This window comes from Drosophila obscura, unplaced genomic scaffold (assembly GCF_018151105.1).
Source record: "Drosophila obscura isolate BZ-5 IFL unplaced genomic scaffold, ASM1815110v1 contig_1, whole genome shotgun sequence".
Classification (NCBI taxonomy): domain Eukaryota; kingdom Metazoa; phylum Arthropoda; class Insecta; order Diptera; family Drosophilidae; genus Drosophila; species Drosophila obscura.
The window spans coordinates 1,876,361-1,895,889 of NW_024542679.1; the positions used below are offsets into that span (position 1 = coordinate 1,876,361).

At 48.1% G+C, this 19,529-nt stretch overlaps 5 protein-coding genes across 5 annotated transcripts; 2 read left to right on the plus strand and 3 right to left on the minus strand.

The window, feature by feature from the left end:
• Positions 1 to 1,293: 1,293 nt before the first annotated feature.
• LOC111069646 (vitelline membrane protein Vm26Ab-like) lies at positions 1,294 to 1,997 on the minus strand. The gene is made up of 2 exons (XM_022359788.2): positions 1,913 to 1,997; positions 1,294 to 1,846 (listed from the first exon to the last, which is right to left on the minus strand). The coding sequence occupies exons 1-2, from the start codon at positions 1,922 to 1,924 to the stop codon at positions 1,409 to 1,411; spliced, it is 450 nt and encodes a 149-aa protein (XP_022215480.2). The 5' UTR covers positions 1,925 to 1,997; the 3' UTR covers positions 1,294 to 1,408.
• Positions 1,998 to 4,978: 2,981 nt separating this feature from the next.
• Positions 4,979 to 5,601, plus strand: LOC111069659 (vitelline membrane protein Vm26Ab-like). Its single transcript, XM_022359807.2, has 2 exons — positions 4,979 to 5,041; positions 5,107 to 5,601. The coding sequence occupies exons 1-2, from the start codon at positions 5,033 to 5,035 to the stop codon at positions 5,572 to 5,574; spliced, it is 477 nt and encodes a 158-aa protein (XP_022215499.1). The 5' UTR covers positions 4,979 to 5,032; the 3' UTR covers positions 5,575 to 5,601.
• A 1,657-nt stretch (positions 5,602 to 7,258) lies between these two features.
• LOC111069633 lies at positions 7,259 to 7,807 on the minus strand. The gene is made up of 2 exons (XM_022359774.2): positions 7,650 to 7,807; positions 7,259 to 7,566 (listed from the first exon to the last, which is right to left on the minus strand). The coding sequence occupies exons 1-2, from the start codon at positions 7,668 to 7,670 to the stop codon at positions 7,345 to 7,347; spliced, it is 243 nt and encodes an 80-aa protein (XP_022215466.2). The 5' UTR covers positions 7,671 to 7,807; the 3' UTR covers positions 7,259 to 7,344.
• Positions 7,808 to 9,866: 2,059 nt separating this feature from the next.
• On the minus strand, positions 9,867 to 12,386 carry LOC111069664. The gene has a single exon (XM_022359815.2). It carries the CDS (start codon positions 12,340 to 12,342, stop codon positions 9,958 to 9,960), a length of 2,385 nt encoding a protein of 794 aa, XP_022215507.2. The 5' UTR covers positions 12,343 to 12,386; the 3' UTR covers positions 9,867 to 9,957.
• Positions 12,387 to 13,088: 702 nt separating this feature from the next.
• On the plus strand, positions 13,089 to 14,125 carry LOC111069663. The gene is made up of 3 exons (XM_022359814.2): positions 13,089 to 13,229; positions 13,306 to 13,484; positions 13,545 to 14,125. Exons 1-3 carry the CDS (start codon positions 13,116 to 13,118, stop codon positions 13,960 to 13,962), a joined length of 711 nt encoding a protein of 236 aa, XP_022215506.2. The 5' UTR covers positions 13,089 to 13,115; the 3' UTR covers positions 13,963 to 14,125.
• Positions 14,126 to 19,529: the final 5,404 nt, after the last annotated feature.

A 19,529-nucleotide genomic window follows, 5' to 3' on the forward strand; every position in this document is an offset into this window, starting at 1 on the left:
ACACGCACTCCTTAAACTTTTAACCCTTCTATGTTTGCTCTTACACAAACACACACACACACACACATGCACCTACACAAAAACATGCCAACACACACACACATACACTTGCACTTTGGACCGGAAGGAAGGAAGCCTGTTGCTGGCTTCGGTTGTTGTTGCTTTTCTTTGCCGGTCATTTACGCCCATTTAGCCGCATTTAACAAAGTCAACAATAAAGTCAAACAGTTCTCGCTGCCTGCCTGCCTGCCTGCCTGCTGCCTCCTGCCTCCTGCTACTGCTCCTGTTTCGGCCCTCTCCTGGAGAGTGGCATGGATAGCTTTTCATAGGGGGTAGAGGAGGGATTACCAAAAACCAATAATTGGAAAAGTTTTTACTCAGAGGATATCCCCCTATACATATATACATATATCCATACCTCTATCCTATATCCTAGCCTTTTTTATTCACATCGGCTTATCTAATCCGTTGAATTTCCGCCAACAAATTCATTCCCGTAAAGGAACTTCTCTCTTAACTTTTTTTAAACTTCAAAAATAACCTAAATCTTAAATGTCTATAGTAAGTGTTCCACCAGAGTCTTCGTCTGTCATTAAATATTGATTAAGCACATCAGAAGGCAGCCGTCCGCGCCCTCTCTTCCTTCTAAGTCAAATGTCATCAAAATCATCATCATCATCCTCGTCGTCGTCGTCGTCGTCGTCATTTGCTGTTCCCTGGCTATGTTGACGCATTTGGGTTTCAGGCCTCATTAGCGCCAGAAACAGCCGTCCGATTCGGCTCACAAATTGTGCCAGCATCAGGTGTCAATTTTAATTTACTGCCAGAGCCAAAGCATGTCATCTCCGATGTTTGTTTGCCCTGGCGGTTGTGCAGGGTGGGTGGGGGTTGCTTTCGGGCGGAATGTTAACCCATATTTTGGTGGCTTGCGGCTGCTGTGGTTCCTGCGGTTATTTCGGTACACAAGTGCGGCATGAGTGAGCGAAGGAGGGCAGTAAAGACATAACACATCCAACCATTCCTCCTTCAGCCATCTATAGCTGAAGCAACCATCCATGATAGCTCCTCATAGCGAATCCTCATTGATATGCAGGCCTCGGCATCGGTATTGGCTGGTATTGGCGGGTATTGGCTGGTATTGCCTCGACATGTAGCAATAATTGAACGCTTAGCCACGAAAAACCGCTCGCTAATGGAGCACTTTAAATATGCGCGTCCCAATGCCATATGCATGCTAATCCCCAGCCTCGAGCCAACCGACTCCCAGTCCCAGACAATGCCAAATTCCATTGATTCTTAAACGTTTACTTCACAAACAAAATCACAAAGTGCGGGGGCTGAATGGGAAATAAATGCCAAACCATGACAAGTACGATCATGGTGCACTATTTCGCAGGGATCGGCAGGTTTACTTCTTCAGCAGCAGAGGGGCAGCGGCGTATGGACGGGCCACATAGGGCGAGCTGTAGGCCAAGGGAGAGGTGTAGGCGGCGGCATAGGGGGAGGCGAACGGCGCAGTGTAGGCGGCGGCATAGGGAGCAGTGTAGGCGGCGGTGTAGGGAGAGGCGAGACGTACCACTGGAGCGGCGTATGCAGCGGAAGCAGCAAACGGAGCGGCAACAGGTGCGGTGTAAGCGGCCGCAATCGGAGCGGTATAGGCAGCAGTGTACGCAGCAGGGAAGGCGGCGCTATGTGCCACCGAGTGGGCGGTGTAGCTGGAGGCATAAGGTGCCACATAGGCGGCGCTTCCCACCACAGCCGGGGCGGTGTAGGCCAGCGGAGCGGCGGCCAGAATGCCTGGCTTGGCAGCAGCCACGGCCACAACAGCGAAGAAGCAGACAGCAACCTGGAGGAATGAGGAATAAAGGATGAGATCGTGGCTTGGAATTGGGTGGATCCTCTGAATACTTACGAGTTTGAACATTTTGATTGTTGGGTTTTGGTGTTTGGTGTTTGTCTGGTGGGGTGAGATTGTCACTTGGTGGATGAGCTGTGGCTGTGTGATGTCCAACTGAGAGCCACTCGACGCTTTTATAGCCACTTACACTTTTCGGGCCGCCGCTCCATGGGGGCTGACTCATTGCCCATGCGGATCACGCCCCGTAGAGTTGTGCATATGGATGGGTTGGATTCATGGATGGATTCGAATGTTTGCCAAGTCAACGACTGACGAGCTGACGTTGCGCATGCGCAATTCTTGGCTAGATTTTGTTGTAGATTTCCAGTTGGTCAAGCTAGGCCTTTGGCCATGTCTTGCCAGTCGTTCCAGTACGAGTACGAATACGAGTGTGTGGAGTGTGGTGTGTGGTGCGTGCCTTTGCGTATGGCCCTGACCTTGGGGGCTGCACTGCTCTAAAACGGTCTGAAACGGTAGCCACTCGTACAATCTTATTTATCGCATTTTATGATTACTTCTTGAATGTCATAGAGCAGCAGTAAAAGCAGAAGCAAAGTTCGCTGCCGATTCCGCTTCATTTAAGTTGGGTCTTGGCTTTAATGAGCCTTGCAACCGCCCCACAGATTATCCCCACAGATTATCCCGGCTAATCACAGTCTAATAAACAGCTTGCAGCCACTGGCAAAAATTAATTAATAAATGTCATAAATTGTTGGAGAATTGTAAAGGGCAGAGAGAGAGAAAGGGATTGCATGTCAGAGCTTAAAACTCCACTAATTAGAAATATCGAGTGGAGAAATATACCCGTGTGTGTGTGCAGCGGGGTGAGGGTGTACATATCACACACACATCCTTATGCATTATACCCATTCGCTGATTCAACACACACACACTCATACACTCACTTACAGACTCGACTCGACTCGAACACACACTCACTCGCAGCAGACTCACACTTGAAAAAGTGTTGAAGCGTGAATTTTGCTTAAAAATGCCAATTACGCGAATTCTGAAATGCAATGGATTGAGGAGGGGTGATGGGGAGAGAGCAAAAGGGAATGGCAAGCTGAACTAAGGGATGAGCGGCGGTGGCAAGATGGTAGCTATGATGGGGCGGCTGTGGGGGGTTTTTGTGTGGAAACTGTTGGCTGGCAAAATTGTTGCCAGTTCTGTTTTCGACTGTTGCTTGAAGTACTTCCATTCCCTGCCACTGTTGCTGAGGCTTCCTGTACATCCTGCCACAGCATCCACAGCATCTCCTGTGCTTGGTGACGCCACGCCACTCGAGTGTTTGCCATGTGACTGTGCATACGAACCAGCCTATTGCTCCCACTCTGGCTAACCCTTGCGTGTCTGAGCGGTCTACTAAATGCACAATCAGGCTGCAGGACTTGACAGGCAACATTAAATTGGAATCTGCTACCCAGAAACCGCAGGCAGAGGCACAACATATTTGTTTTGACACTTGACTTGGGGCATGTGCCTCATCATCATCAGTTGCAGCAGCTGCAGCAACCGCAACAGCAACAGCAGCTGGAGCCGCAGCCATTTTGCTTTCATTGTCAAGTTTGTGTCGAGGACTTGCGACTAAAATTATTATATTGGTTAATCCGTCTAAAAGCTTTGATGGGCTGCATTTGCCACCCCCACTGTGGCAACTCTCAAGTGGCACAAAGAAGCAGCAGCAGCATATCAAAGGGTAACACTCCCACCCCCCTCTAATCCCAGGGGAACCAGCAGGGCTAGATGGATTCATGAGTGGCAAGTGCGCAAGTAATTAAAAAGCAAGAAATTTCCACACAAAAAACCAAAAAAAAAAAAAATCCAAGCGCACAAAATTTGCTCCTTTTTGACGGGGACAAAGCTAAGGACGAGGGCGCCCCCAGAACCCTGAAAACCAAATAACCATAAGAAATGGTTTACTCACACTGATGCACGACAAGGTACTTATTAATTGCAACTTGTAGAATAACTAAAAAATAAAGAAAACATTTTTACGGATTTAATTTATTTGTTTAATGATTTTGTTTTGTTTTTTTAAATCAAAAAAATTCCAATGAATTTTCATGGTTAAAATGTACCCCATTTGGGCATACCTAAAAAAACCCGCTTATATGCCCTTATTCTAGGGTATTTCGCAAAGAACTTTTGAACAAGTTCCGTGAAATATTCGCGCCACTTTTGCTCTTTTCGCAGACCCGGACTCGACTCGGGGCCCGGCTCCAAGTTCAGTTTATTGCCATCATAAAGGCCCAACTGCCGCCGACTTGGGGCAGGGCCGGGGGGCAGGATAGGCGTGGCAGCAGCTGTGCGTGCGCGTTAATGCGTCGTTTAAGTGCCGTAAAAAGTGAACGGCACACATGACACCCCCCAGTCCCAACATCAAGAAGAAGTCTATTAAAGAAATTTTGTTTTGAATTTGTCTAGAAAATACCAGCGACATTTTGGCAGGGGCAGAGACAGGGGTACACAGGAGGTACGAGCATGTACGGTACATGAGGCAGGCCTTTAAGTGGTTTCCACAAATTATTCATGAGAACAATGGCAGCCTCCGATGATGAGGGTAGCGGCAGGACCTTTCAAAGGTTGCGAAGGGATGGCAAAAGGTTTCCGCAGAAACGATTCGAATGCTGTGGCGGAACAATGAACTAGTTCCTGGGGCTAGGGCTGCCCAGCTAATGCCAGAGGTACTGAATAATTGAAGCAAGGAACATGGATGATGCCCCATGATCATAATTGGTTTACGGCCTTTGTTCCGCCTCGTGGCACGACGCATTTCAATTGCCGCCAAAGTCAAATCAAATTACGCCCCAGCACGTGCCGCCAGTGCGTGGCCAACAATGGATTGCCATTGCCCCCCGTCCGTTAGCCCAGCGATTGGTTTAGGCCACGAAACTGGAACAGCGGCGTCGGCCAAGTCTCGGCCAAGTGGCGCAGCTCTGGGCAGCGATGTTCGGTGCATTTGTAAGCGCGACCTTCGCTCGGCCTCCCCCTCAATGGATGTGTCATGTCGCTGGCTTTGTGGCTTATAAAAACTGCAGAGCTCCAGCAATCGAACATCAAACAGAGCTCACAGCTTCAAGCACTCACAACTATCCTCCAGAGCAAACCAACAAAAACCCCAAAACCATCAACATGAAATACGTAAGTAACCCAAGGACTTCCCATGGATATGCCACAGATTTTAATGCTCATCTTCAATCCTTCAGTTCGCTGTCTGCTTCTTCGCTGTTGTGGCCGTGGCTGCTGCCAAGCCTGGCATTCTGGCCGCCGCTCCGCTGGCCTACACCGCCCCGGCTGTGGTGGGAAGCGCCGCCTATGTGGCACCTTATGCCTCCAGCTACACCGCCCACTCGGTGGCACATAGCGCCGCCTTCCCTGCTGCGTACACTGCTGCCTATACCGCTCCGATTGCGGCCGCTTACACCGCACCTGTTGCCGCTCCGTTTGCTGCTTCCGCTGCATACGCCGCTCCAGTGGCACGTCTCGCCTCTCCCTACACCGCCGCCTACACTGCTCCCTATGCCGCCGCCTACACTGCGCCGTTCGCCTCCCCCTATGCCGCCGCCTACACCTCTCCCTTGGCCTACAGCTCGCCCATTGCTGCCCCAGTGGCTGCTGCATACAGCGCACCCATCGCTGCTGCCGCCGCCGCCCCTCTGCTGCTGAAGAAGTAAGCCCCAGCGTGGAGTCCCTGGCGTCTCTGACCAATCTGTGCAAATAAACAATTTCATATATCAACGAGCCACACTTCTCTTTCTCTTTCTCTATGCGTACATTCTGACAGCGAAATGAACTGCAAACTTGGACTCCATTCGAGTTGTTTGTGGCACCAATTTGTGCTGCACCCCCTCCGCTCTCTTATCGAGAGCCAAGCATCTCATCTACTCCACTGCTCCCCGAAAACTTTTGCTTGGATTAAACTTTCCATTTAAAAGGATTTCTTTTCTATATGAAATATGCTTCCTTTCGGCATTTCCTGTGCGCTCTTCTTTCTTTCTTTCTCTTTTTTCTTTGCACCCCAGTCAAGTTTTCTGGTTGACTTTGTGCAGCGCGTTGAAAGGCAGCGCCTGGAGGGGCACAGAGTGGAGCTGCTGCCCCTCTGGCATGGAGTTCGTTCTCCTGCTGCTGCTGCTGCTGCTTATCAAAACTTTGGCATCATCTTCTGCCGGATGGATGCTGTGTCCCTGCTGCTGCTGCTGCCACCCACCTGCCTCCTGTGCTGTCTGCACGGGTAGTAAATGCCAAAGTAGTTGTAAAGTTTCCTACGCAAGCGGAAAAGGCTAGTAAAATCCAGGTAAAAGCAGCGAAAGCATTAGGTGGCGGGCGGGGCTCTGTGTAGGTGCCCCATTTCCACAAGTTCTTGCCATAGATAGCGTCCAAATTTAATGACCTTTTATTCAATAAAAGTGCGTCAAGCACCAGAAAACTTTTCTATGTGGAACTCTACTCTATCGCAGCTTGTCATCTGCTCCTCTATTTTGTTGCCTGTCCCCCAAAAATAAGTTGGCAAAAGCGAAGAGTTTTTAGCAGCCAAAATGATTATTAGGGGGGAATTTTGTATGCTAAGTGGGCAAAAATTAAAGGCAATGTCCAATGGAAATTCAGCATTTGCAAGCTCAAACAACAAATGACAAAAGTTCTTACGATTCCCCCCAGTAATCCCCATAAAGTCAAAGGTGTAACTACACTTATGGCGAGTGCTGTACAGCCAACTGGCGAAGCCATAAAACTGAGTAAATGAAATTTGTATTCACTTTATATAATTTTGACGATTTTTCAAATCAAATAAACACCAACAAGCACACACACGTAGATACATATGCAGATACAGATACAGATACACTCGTTTATATATGTATGTATATATATACAACATATGGAAAAAGCTTCCCTTCTTGTGTGTAGCCAGCAGACACACACAATCATGTGCAAACGTGTTTTTCAAATGGATTACATGAATAAAAGATTTATACACGTAAGGTAAATCAGTAGCGGGCTACCGAGAGATACTCCACGCAGACAAGGATGCCGATGCCCCATGCCCCATGCCACACGATTCTTCGCTCTCCTCTCTCTCTCTCTCTCTCTCTCTCTCTCTGCTGCTGCCAAAGACGTGTGCCAAGTGAAAATATGCGCAGATGTAAGCAAATTTGAGCAACGAGTCACGGCGGGGGGGGGGGCAAAAAGCAAAACCCACAGAACAGTTGGATGCCCCATGCCCCATGCCCTTTTTTGCCGTTTATTGATTTGCTTAACATTTTATGTATTTATGCGGCCGAGTGTTGCCACTTTGATTTCGCTGCTGCCAAATCGAATCAGAGCGAGAAAATATCATTAAAACATCAAAACACACACACAAACGGGAAGAAGAATAAATTTAATCGCATAAAAGTACACAGAAATCTTTAGGTTAATCCTAATCATGATCATGATCATCATCATCATCAGCGTCTCAGATATGAGTAGTAGGGATACGTGGCGTATGCGCCATAGACCGGTGCATACGCATACGACGCGTATGCCGGATAGCTGGCATACGCCGGATAGTAGGTCGATGGTGCAGCAGCCAGCCAGGCACTTCCTCCCGTTGCATAATTCACTGGCGATGTTAGCAGCAGCTGCGGCTTTGCACTGCTAAACTGCAGCAGAGTAGCCAGCAGTGCGAGCTGTTCAGGGATTACCGATTCACATATGTATTACGAGGCATATCCACATGAGATCACGGCAAATCCCGGAAGCTATTACTCACCAGCAATATTTTGAAGAACATATTTAATTAGATTTCCTTTCAGTTAATACTCCTGTGACTGCTCTTCGTTCAGTTCCTGCTTCCTTTGAATCGATCTTCCTTGGGTTAACTCGACCCTCTTGTAGTTCTTTAACGCGTGGAATTCCAAAATTAACTGACTCAATGCTCCGACAATTCAATCATATATATAGCCTCTGACCAGACCTATCAGAATCGCCAGAGAACCAGTGAGCGAGAGAGAGGGCCCTGAGAAGTACTCCCATCCCATTGATATTGCCCGGCCTCAGCGCGCTGAGCGGCATAAATTATAGAATAATAAGTAGAATAAATACTCAATGAAAAGATCCTCACCCAAAAGCAAACCTGATCAAATTGAGAATACTCTATGTGGTTCCAGAATATACATATATATTAATTCCATTCTAAGCGACGCGTCGCATTGCTTTCCCCTTTGCTTTCCCTTTCGCTCAGCACAATTAAACCATATTTAGCTACACTTCCTGCTGCGTCACAAACCCCACCAAGAGGTGCACAGATAATACCCCAATTGATACTCGGATACCCTTCGTTTTTGACTGTCGCGCTACCTTCTTTGGTCCGTCATTCATTACACAGCCAACACGGCAGCTCGGAGCCCTGCCAGTCGGCCGGCGTCATTTGCCACTGTGCATAAAATATTTGCGTTTATTTAGACGTTGTAAAAATTATAATTATGTGTGCGTGCCTGCCATGCATATGAGCCTCAAAATCAAACGCTGAAACAAAACCATATTTTGTCGATCAATTCTGTTAGATAAGAGTGCTCCCAAGGGCGGGGGCAGACTGCTGCTGATGTCTTGCTTAAATGTGGAGGGACCTAAAGTCTTAGGACAAACACAACGACGATGGCGATGGCGATGGCTTTAAGCCCTGGCAGACAGCAGAATTTTGCAACTGAGCAAACAATGTTGTGATATAGCAGGGTGGCTGGCAGCAGGGGAGTTCGAGGGTGTATGGAGCATGTTTCGCAAGCTATAAATAATTAATTAATGCAGACGCAGACAGGCGAGTGAGAAGCGTTCTATGCAAATTTCTGAATATAGACCATAAATTTTGCCCCAACCAAAAGCTGATGAAGCCATCATTAATGGCAGAGAGTTATAGCTTTTACGACTATATACACATACATATGTACATATACATGTATATAGATATTCTATACTTATAGTTTAGTTATTTATGTACATAGTTTGCATGACTTTAAGTTGGGTTTTCAGTTTGCAGTGCAATTCCAAAGTGAAGTTCAGTGACCACTGAACACCGCTCGACTTCCCCTGGATGGATGGTCACCCCCCCTGCCTTGACCACGCCCTGTCAACTCTGGGCAGTACTTGGAACAAACTGCTTTTAGCGACAGTTTTTCTTTTTTTTTTTTTTGTATTTTTCGTTTTGTTTTCAGCATGTTTTATTTTCTTTTTAGTGCTAATTTCCAGTTTGCTTACAAAATGGCAAATGCTGCCCCAGCTGGCAGCCATTTTCCTTGTATTTCGCTTTGTTATTAATACCCTGTGGGAGTGGAAATAATAGAGAGGTATGCGGTGCAGCACGAAAGTTGAATGGCAGGGAAAAACCTTTTATTCAAAATATACAAGCCAATATATGAGCCAATATACGTGTGCTGTAAGGTGAATTTTATTTTACTTGGCCAAGATTCGCTTTATATTTTGCACACGAAAGTCTCTGCATGACTACATACAGTTCCCCATGACAGATGTGTGCGTTATGGGGAATGATCCGGCTGGCTCTGCCGATGAGTAATCGAACTACATATTGAAAGAAAACTAAGCGCAAACTGTGACAGATACGGGTATCCCTTTATGGGGAAATAAATAATTAATATTCAGGAAAATCGAGGCTTTTATAATCCTTTTACTGTATATATTACATGCAGTATATATCCTGGTAGCAAGCCAGAGCCCAGCTTGGCCATCCCAAGTGCCACACTCCACGCAGCACAGCCAGACGGACTCTGCTTGGCATACAATTAGCCCCTCGGCTGAGTCCTCTACAGGGTAGCGCACAAGTCGACAGCTCCTGTTCTTCAATACCATTTCAGCTTTCCGTGTTTTGTGCGCAAAGCAGCAGCGGAAACATTGCATAATTAAAAAAAAAAAAACACCCAGCTACTGCTCTTTAGCGAGTAGATTGTTTCTTTATTTTGTTGCATGCCCGAAACCCTACCTGCCCCCGCCCATTCCTACACCTTTAATTTGTTTGCTGTTGCCAGGTCTTTTTTAATAAAGCGTAGTGTTTAAATGAAATTAATTAATTAGCTGCGCGGCCTGGCGTTGCGCCTCGACAGCTTCTCCTGACGGCGGACCAGCTTATTCAAGCCCTTTACGAGCTTCATGTACTTCTCGTCGAGCTTCCCGAGCACCTGCTGCAGCTGCTGGTCCCGGATCTTGCCCAGACAGTGCTCCACCCACAGCTCCTTCAGCTTGGCCGTGTGCGCCATCTCCTCCAGTAGCGTGGCCTTGCGTGTCTCAAACAGCTGGTCCAGCTCTTTGGCACTCCGCGGCGTCAGAATGGGTTCACTTTTGGCGCACACGGACTGACGGTAGAGGCTCCAGACGCGCTCCCGTCGCAGGCGCATCTGCTCCTGCAGCCACCTTGAGGCCATCTGCTCCAGGCGACGGTCCAGACAGCGCAATCGCGAATGTCCCACGCCCACCTGGCACTTGCTGAACACAGCCGAGAAGAACTTCAGGCTGTGGGGAGCTCCGCTCCAGCGCCTGAGACGCTGCATTCCGCGCAGGACACCGCTCTCGAAACCCTTCAGCAGAAATTTGAACTGCGCGCCATCTGCTGGGCTCTGCCTCAAGCGGCCATCTTCATGGTAGTACTCCAGGCACTGACGACGCAGTTCCTCGTTCCTTTTGGTCAGCATTCGAACTCTTTCATCCACAGAGGGGCTTGGCATTGAGCCTTCCTCTTGCTCTTGCTCTGTCCTCTGGTTTGCGGCTGCCTTACTCCAAATCTGCTTCTGATCTTCCAGTTGAGGTTTTAAGTTTGATTCTCCATCTCTTGGCGTCCATTCGGTGGTAGCGTCTTTGGTATGAGGCTCCTTGTGGCGTTCACTCCGGATCTGCTTCTGATCCTCCAGGACTTCGCACCCTCGAGGTGTGCTTCCTGTTTTGGCATCCTCCGAACTCTTCTCCCCATCATCCAGTGGTGGTTTTGGGCTTGATTTTTCTGCTCTTTCGCCATCTCGTGGTGTCCATTCTGTTGTGGCATCCTTGAAGCGCGGTTCCATTGGAGCTTCACCACTGATCTGCTCATCCCGTGAGGGTTTTACTGTTGTTTCCACATCTCGTGGTGTCCATTCGGTGGCAGCATCTTTGCACCTTCGGATCTGCTTCTGATCAGCCATAGAAGGTCTTGGGTTTGGTTCTTCCATCGTTTCGCATCCTGTTTTGGCATCCTTGAAGCACTGATCCCAGCTGCGTTGATCCATGAATCGCACTTGTTTGCCAGCCAAAGATCTGGGCATGATGTGTTTCCTATTCTCAGCGCCTCCTTCTGGTTCGTCCTTGCGCTGCGCTATGATCCTTATTTTCTCGCCCAGAGAAGGTGCTGTGCTGACGGATTCCTTGAGTGCGGCTTGTCTCCGCTCGTTGCTTCGCCGTTCCCAGCTGCGTTGTGTCAGCATCTTTGCCTGCTCCTTTTGGGAGTGCTCCGCTCCTCCTGCAATCCGTAGCCGCGTTCCTTCAGTTGCGGCCTCCTTCGGTTGGTTGCACTCGGCCATCATCCTGATTTGCTCACCCAGCGAGGAAGCTGCCTTGAGGGTTTCTGCCGTTGGCTGCTCGGCCTTTGGGGGGGACGGAACACCCAGCCGCTTGGCCAGTTGCTCGAAGCGGAACTTCAAGTCACGCAAAGAGGCGTATTCGTCCATGCCAGCGCTCAGAGGCTCCCCCTGGGTGAGGCGTGGCCGGTTGTAGGAGGTTATTCTCTTGGCCAAAACCTTGCGAAAGTTCAGCAAATGATCGCTGCCCTTGCTGGGGTCCAAGGCGGCTTCCCCTTGTGTTCGCTGCGCGAGTTCCTCAAAGGATTGTATCTTCTGCATAACGTTGTCGTTCGATGGATGACAGCGGCCCAGGGCAGTGCGACTCTGGCTCTTATTTCGTATCACAGTGACGGCGCTGGAGCGATCCTGATCGGAGGATGCCAGCTCCGCGGAGACCTCTGTTATGGGCTCCAGGTATGCTCCTTGCTCACTCGACGACGAATTGGTTTCGCTGGGCTTCGGGCACACGGATCGCTCGGACATATCCGACTCGGTGGACTCTTTCCCTTCGCACTGACCCATCGATATGCCCTGATAGTTATCCAAGACGCTATTGAGATCTTTGCTGCAGTTGCGCATATCCGTGAAGGGTTCCTTGAGCAGGCCAAAGTCCGCCAGGTGGCCCTGCAGCAGAAGCATCAGCGCGTTCCTGGACATCTTCTCGGCGGCGGGTGCCAACCGAAAGATCTCCAGCCATTTGTCAATGATTATCCGATCCGAATTGTAGGCAAAACTCTTGTGGTGGCCGTCATATCGTCTAAGCAGCGCCCGGAAATGATTGTCCAGCTTCGCTTCCTCTGTATCCTCCTCCTCCTCCTCCTCCTCCATTTCTGAGCTGGCACTTTCAAACAGTTTTTCAGAGTTTTCCATGTTTTTATTTGATATTTACTTTCACTGGAAATTTGAATGAAATCTTCCTGTTTGCATGGATCTATCTATGAATGTTCTCCCACCCCCCCAGTGGATGGTGTGGAGGGATCAGTGGACGCTAGGCGCTGGTTCAAGTGCTGGCAAGTCGCGCCCAGCGCAAGTAGCAGCCCACCACCAGACCAAACAACAAAGTGTGCGGTCGCCTTGCCACGTAAATTTTCATTAGCACAGCGCGCGCGTATAAATTAGGAAAATGAAGCAGCTCCAGAAGCACCAGCAAGCAGCCAGGCAGCCAGGCAGCCAGGCAGGCACTTGAGTGCACCGCAACCTCTACAAATGCCCCCACCCCCCAAGGGGTGGGCTTAACCGCAGCGATACGTTGCTGCTGTTGCGGCTTGTGGCAGCAAGCACGGGTGCAAAAGTTGTGCCTCACTGCATAAATTTTATATTGTTAAACATGAGCTAGAAAAAAGCACGCGCCGGCTGTCAAAAAACAAAGCAAAAAGATGCCCTGACATGCAAAAAGCAGCCCAAAGAAGACAGAAAGCGCGCAAGTGATACCCTGGCAGACAAGAGTTCTTCCAATTTAAGCGAAATTCCTCATTAGAATGTTTGAATTTAAATTTGAATGTCTATCGATCTACTATCGATCAATCGACTGACTGCAGCCCATCTGGCCAGTCTGGTCACACTAAAAGCCTTTTAGCTTTTGCACACGTGCCGTCGCTGACTTTAAATTTATATTTTTTTTCGTTTTTTTTTCGACTCTGTAAATGGATTTCCAGACCCAATACTCCAAAAGACACTTGAATGGGACCATCTACATAGCCACACGACGCGTGCTGGACGAGAAGCTGCGATCCGAGCTGGAAAGTGGTGCCGGCGAAGTGAGTTCCGTTCCGTATGCCACACGCCACGCTACAATTTGAGGCTAACCAAAGTTTGTTCTACTTGTTTTGCCAGATGTATCTGTTGTTCAAAGCGCCGTATTCCACATATGGCATAGAGGAGATCGCCCAGGTGGCCAGCGAACTGGGCGAGATCTTTGTCATACGCTTCAAGGTGGACTTTCGCAACGAGAGTCGCGGCTATGCCTTTCTGCAGTACATTGACGCGTCCCTCCAGGCGACGGCCATGCAAGTGTGCGTTTGTTTACACAAATAGAAAATGGAGGTGCATAAATTAACTTTATTTTGCTTTAGTTTAAGGAAGCGCTTCAGTGATATCAACTTGGACATTACCATATTTCCATCGCGCAACGCGAGGGAGCTGATCCTGCTGACCGGCTCGGGCGAGGGCTCGACTCCCTTCCAGATCTACCAGCAGATGCGCACCTTATGCAGCTTCAACAGTGTCCGTGTCTACGAGTATCGTCCGCGTACATACTTGCACGTATTTTCGTACGTGAACAATGAAGCGGCCACCCTGGCACATCGCAGGATCCGTGAAAACATTCTGCTCTTTGGTCCCGCCGCCCACGTATCCTGGCTGCGTAGCAACCAGACGGTGGATAATGACGACTTTGTCACTGCCTGCTGCCAGCAACTGGACAACGAGCAGCTCACACCCCCCAATCCCAAGGCGTGCAATTGTTTCACCTTCTCGCGGCCACAAGCGTAACTGTTTAACAATTTTAATTTGTGTGTTTACCCAACAATCTGTATCCCTTATCCGAGTTATATTTTTTTTTTTTTTGTTTAAATGAATGATATGTTTGTTTGTTTGGTTGACTCGTTCAATTACACCTTTCGCGCAAAGATATGCCAAGTGCCAGTGAAATTGTTTCTCTCTGTCCCTGGAATAAATTTAGTACTTAAACTGGAGACTGGAGACACAAGCTCTTTACGTCTATTCGTCTGGCAAAAAGCAGCCGCAGCTTGTTGACTTCATTAACTCGACTGGAGGGGGCAGCAGCAGCAGCATCATCATCATCCAAGTTGAGTCACAGCAGCAGCAGCAACAGGGGAATGCAGTTTTTTCACATGCAAATTAATGCAGTGTCGTCGTCCGACGTCGTCTTTGCGAGTGCCAGGAGTTTCAGGGCAATGCGACAACCTGCGGCATAATGCAATTAAATGAGTGCAACGAAGAGCAGCAGGAGCAGCAGCAGCAGCAGGAGGAGGAGTAGAAGCAGTTGTGAGAGCCGCAGGCTGGCATTGTCAGCGTCGGAGCAGCATGGAGCATGGAGTGCAATGATCGACGGACAGGGAGAAGTAGAGTGCCGTGCCAGAGTGCTCATCCATCACGACGGAGGCGGTAGGAGATGGTAGGACACCTTCGCGGGGCATTCTAATGCGATTGCCGCACTTGACGGGATGTCGTGGTGCAAACGGAAACGGATGCTGTTGTTGCTTCAGTTGCTGCCGCTGCTGCTGCTGCTGTTGCTTTTTCTGTGTTGCAATTAAATTAGAACCTGAGATCGAAATGCAGTCAGCAAGATGATGCAGAAATAAGACAGGGAAAAAACATGCCGCTGCCTTCTGCTTCCTGCCTCCTGCCTCCGCCTCATAAATATTCATTAAATTAAGGTTAAGCAAGGGGGGAGAATCTTCGGTAGGTTGGCGTGGCATGCGGATGAGTGGAATGTTTTCAAAAAGCATTTGCATTAATTTGTTAATTCAAGCGCGACAGCCACGCCCACGCCCCTACATTCCCCCATTCCTGTGCACTCACTTAAATGCCATTAAAATTTCAAAGCCCACAGATATGGTGTGAGAGAGATGCGGCCAAAAACGGGTTAAAGCCACATCTGTGACGCAATTACAATGGCTCAAAGTTGTGCCTCTAATTTTCCTTTAGTTGCCATAACAGCGCGATGGCAGCATTGAAGGTGTAGCGGCGGGGTGGTTGGGTGTGTGGAGTGGAGTGTGACCCATTTTCTATGGAGACCCCGGGCCCCCGATGACAGAGGAGAATTTAGCATGGGGCTTACCTGGTTATTGCGGCAAGAGCCAATATTTGTTTTCTGATGCGAGAGTAGGCAAAGGTAAAGGCATGGGGATAGAGGCGGAAGGCGGTAGTGGCTCTGGAGTGGAGACGGAGTGGAGTGGCTGCCAACTGACACAGTTTGCTTTAGGCTTTAAGGCGTCGGTCTCTGGGATTTGGGTCACAGATTGCCTACGACAAAACCACCGAAGCAGGGTAGGGTAGGGGCAGCCCTTAGCAGGCACCTCCCCTGCTCTGTGTCACCGGAAAGCGAAAGTTATGCACATATTGAGTTCAAGCTTTAAGCAATCCCCGTACCCATATCCATACCCATTCCCATTCCCATTCCTGTGGCAGCCTCAGCTTCAGCTTTTTGAATGCGGTTTTACGAGTAGTTCTGTTCTTTCCATATTCGTTATCCTTTCCTTCTTTTTCTGTCGCTCTAACCGCAGCAGCAGCTGCAGATGCAGCAAAGAGCATGACAGATGTGGATGGCGGATACGGATACGTAGCCAACGGATGCAGATGCAGATGCCAGATGCATCTGCCTGAACCACCAGCACTTAACGCGAATTTTTTGATGATTTTTTAAGCAACTTGTCGTTGGCTTGGCAATGCCATTACCAACATGCAGCCATGCTGCCATGCTTCCATGCAGCCACACAGCCATGCCCCATGCATATGCATGGTATCTCTCTGGTTGTTTTTCCAACCCATTCTCCTGCGCTCCTCGCGGCTAACTGTGGGTTTTTTGTCAGATGGCATACGAATAAGTGGATGCACGAATTCCAGATGAGATTTAGACTATCTTTAAAATGTTTACTCGTATTTAAAAGGAATTCCTATAGCAAATGAATTTATGTTTGTACTTTGCATCGATTTCTCCTGCTTCCAGTTGCCGTCCTCCGTCTGCTATTTTATTAATCAATTCTATTTGTGTCATAAAATATTATGAAAATGTAGCCAGATGCTGCCCAAACCCGTGACCAACGACAACGTAAGTTGCTAATAATTCCGGGAGGGGGGAGACGAAGTGCCAAAAGTTACAACAACAACATTTTTACATTGACATTTTCCAGCATGGCTTTCAAGTGGAAAGTCGTTGGCCGACGACTAATCACCAGGGTGCCGGACCCCGCCAATACTCTAGACGCTTGTAAATTAATGAAAAAAGTTGCGTGGGCACAGAAATATTTATTTATATTTTGGCATAAAGAGAATGGGAACTGGGAGTCAGGCAAGGAAATCCTTGAGGTAATATTAAAATGTGTTCCTTGGGAGCAGCAGTTGTTGTAAATGAGTTTATGAGCGTGTCCCTGTCCGTTGTGCGTTGTTGGTGTGCGTGTTGGTGTCCTTGTTGCCTCTGTGTTTATGCAGCATATTAAATAAATTTTGACATCAGCCACGACAATTCCTTGAGCTGTGTGGGGCGGGGGGGCAACTTTGCTTGTTGACAATAAAATAACATTTTGCACTCACTTAGCCCAGATGGGGCTTCTACCCCTGAAACACCCCCTCTCCACCACCCTACCCCACTTTCCGGCGGCACTCTAGCTCAAGAGTTTTAATGAAAAAAGTTTCAACTACCCAAAAGCCATACCCATTCCCCATTGCCTGGCTGCCCCTCGCCTCTTCCGATGCGAATATACATACTTATACTTGACTCCGGAAATTGGCATGCAATAGAGTTGATTTCTGTGTACAATATTTATGTATATATGTACATAGCTATGTATGTGCAGTGCTTCATTAAAATGTACACTTGATCATTGAATTTCTTGGGGAAACTTTCGAGAAGCGAAGCAGCAGCGGATGGATGGAAGGCAGCATAACAATATTAAGCATACGCAACGTGACGCCCAATGACTGAAAGGCAAAAGGAAGATGGAAAAATGAAGAAGCTGTTGCTGGTGCCTGTTGCCTGTTGCCTGCTGCCTGCTGCCTGGGCCATGGGCATTGCAAATCAATCAATAAAACATGCGAACTCAATCGTAAGGAATTTTTTCCACACAAACACTGAGAGAAGTGCAAGGAATCAGAAATGTAAACGGCTAAATCTAGATCAAGATGGCTTTCTGCATTTATAAATTATTTCTCGCTGTGTTGGAACTTAGTGTACGAGTATATCCAATGCTATGTGCAATACTGAAGCATCTGGCTCATACTTTAGCTAACATTCCAATTGAAAGTCAAATTGAACGCCTCCTGTTGGTCCTGACTGACAATCGATTATTTGCCCGAGTGCAAAATAAAAAAAAAAAAACATCAAATGAAATAAAATGAAAAACCGAATAGAATGGAATAAAGTGGCATGGAATGGAGTATAGAAAAATAATATATACATACATACGTATACGTTTACGTATATCTGGCACAAGAATATGGTTTTAGCAGAGCTCAAAGTTTGCTTTGACTGGCGCATTCGGGGGGATTCCTTCAGTTGAATGGCAATTTAATTTCAATTTCTCTGTTGCCTGGACTCCGCTTTCTGGCCTGCTGCTTCACTCCTGCTGCTACTCCTGCTGCTCCTCCTCTTTTGCCACATTATTTATGGTGCAATGAGAATAAAAAAAATAAATATATTGAAGCAGAACTTTGCATAAGCATGGCAACACAATATTTGTCGACATTCTTTTGTCCAGCCGTGCCCACACTTTCGTCTACAATTTTGTTGCGAAATTTCATTATGAACGGATGCCGCTTAAGTGCACATTGAATTCAATTAGAGTCTGGCACATGCATGCCATATACGTTGATGCCATATTCAAAGCTGCCAATTGAAAATTGAATTATAAAATATTTCCCCCCCCCCACACAACCACACACACACACACATATTCGATGAGATGATGATGTCCTTTTGAGACACACAGTGTCTGAGCTCTGGCCAGAGTAAACCGCAGCCAAATGTTGTCTGTATTTGCCTGAAAGTTTCGATTGGAATGCGCTACACCAAGAAGCTAACAATCCATGGGGCAAACAATTTCAATCTATGTGCAATTTTGACTTCTTACAGGACACTTTCGGGCACAGTCATTAGCTTTGGATGATTAGTTTGAGAGGCGGGCAGTAATCATGAGCGTTGAGTGCAGCCCCACCACGTCTACGGAAAGCGTCCACTGGTTTCTGTCTGGCTGAAAGCTGGCCATTTCTTTCCGCCTCTGCTACTGCTGCTGCTGCTGGCCAAGATGCTGTGCATGTTTCCTGCATCCTGTCGTTTCCTGTGTGCCACAACTGCCAACACACACACACATACAGAGAAAGAAACCCCAAGTGATGCTGCTGCTGATGCTGCTGCTGCTGCTGTGGTGGCCATTATTTCCTGTATTTAATTGCACTACTCTCGGCTGCGGTTTTCTGCTACATTTGTTGCAGCCCAAGCCAAGCCAAGCCACGCCAGCCTGCAACCGACCAAGGACTATAATGTACTTTGGCCAACCATCTGGGGCAGTGCCGACATTACCTTTGGCTACCGGCTACCGGCTTACAGCTTACGGCTACTGCTGCTGCTGCTGCTGCTCGACTCGACTCGACTCCCACTCCAGAACTCTGGTCTTTCCGGTGCCCTTTCTTTTCTGCACTTTTATGCTTTTAGTTTACTTTTACTAATGGGGAAATCCCGCAAGGGTATCAACTGCTTCGGCCTGTCTTGGTCGCTTTCCTTTTCGGTTGACGACAGTTTTTCCTTTGTGACGTATTTGTTGGTCACTTTGCAGCAGCAGCAGCAAGCGATGAATAGAGTGAGGCAGAGAGGGTGTAGATGTGCGGGTGAGTGTAAGAATGGAGCCATCAAATGATTTATACTTTAATAAGCGTGCACAGGACATGCAGAGAAATTAGATGTGACCACAGCACACACACACACACACACACAAATACCCCACCAGACCAGGCCCCCCTTTATTTTCTCCACCATCCTCTTGCACTGCTGCCATTTTTCTTTGACGCTCCACAAAAGGAATTTGCGCAATTTATGAGTGGAGAAAGGCGACAGGCAGCGCCAGCAAAAAAATACCAAAGCAGCATTCAAGGAATTAATAAGAAAGAAAAGTATGAGATGAGGAAGCTGAGCCGAGCCGAGCCGAGCAAGAGCCAAGCCAAGCACGGGCAGGGCATGAGATTCCTGCAAGCATTTGCGGTATTTATGCCATTAAGGTAAGGTGAGAAAAATGCTTACCCCACGGCCCACAGCATGGGGGGGACACGTTCAGAAGTGCCTACCCAGACCTACCCCACAACGCCTTCAATTTGATGTGAAAACT

Excerpts from the sequence above, each read along its gene's own strand:
- LOC111069633 (XM_022359774.2), bottom strand. The coding sequence starts at position 7,670 with ATGTTCTTCAAAATATTGCTG. Across the intron at positions 7,567-7,649 it reads TGTTCTTCAAAATATTGCTG|CTCGCACTGCTGGCTACTCT; the intron begins GTGAGTAATAGC and ends ATCCCTGAACAG.
- LOC111069664 (XM_022359815.2), bottom strand. The coding sequence starts at position 12,342 with ATGGAAAACTCTGAAAAACTGTTTGAAAGTGCCAGCTCAGAAATGGAG.
- LOC111069663 (XM_022359814.2), top strand. The coding sequence starts at position 13,116 with ATGGATTTCCAGACCCAATACTCCAAAAGACACTTGAATGGGACCATC. Across the intron at positions 13,230-13,305 it reads TGGAAAGTGGTGCCGGCGAA|ATGTATCTGTTGTTCAAAGC; the intron begins GTGAGTTCCGTT and ends TTGTTTTGCCAG. Across the intron at positions 13,485-13,544 it reads CAGGCGACGGCCATGCAAGT|TTTAAGGAAGCGCTTCAGTG; the intron begins GTGCGTTTGTTT and ends ATTTTGCTTTAG.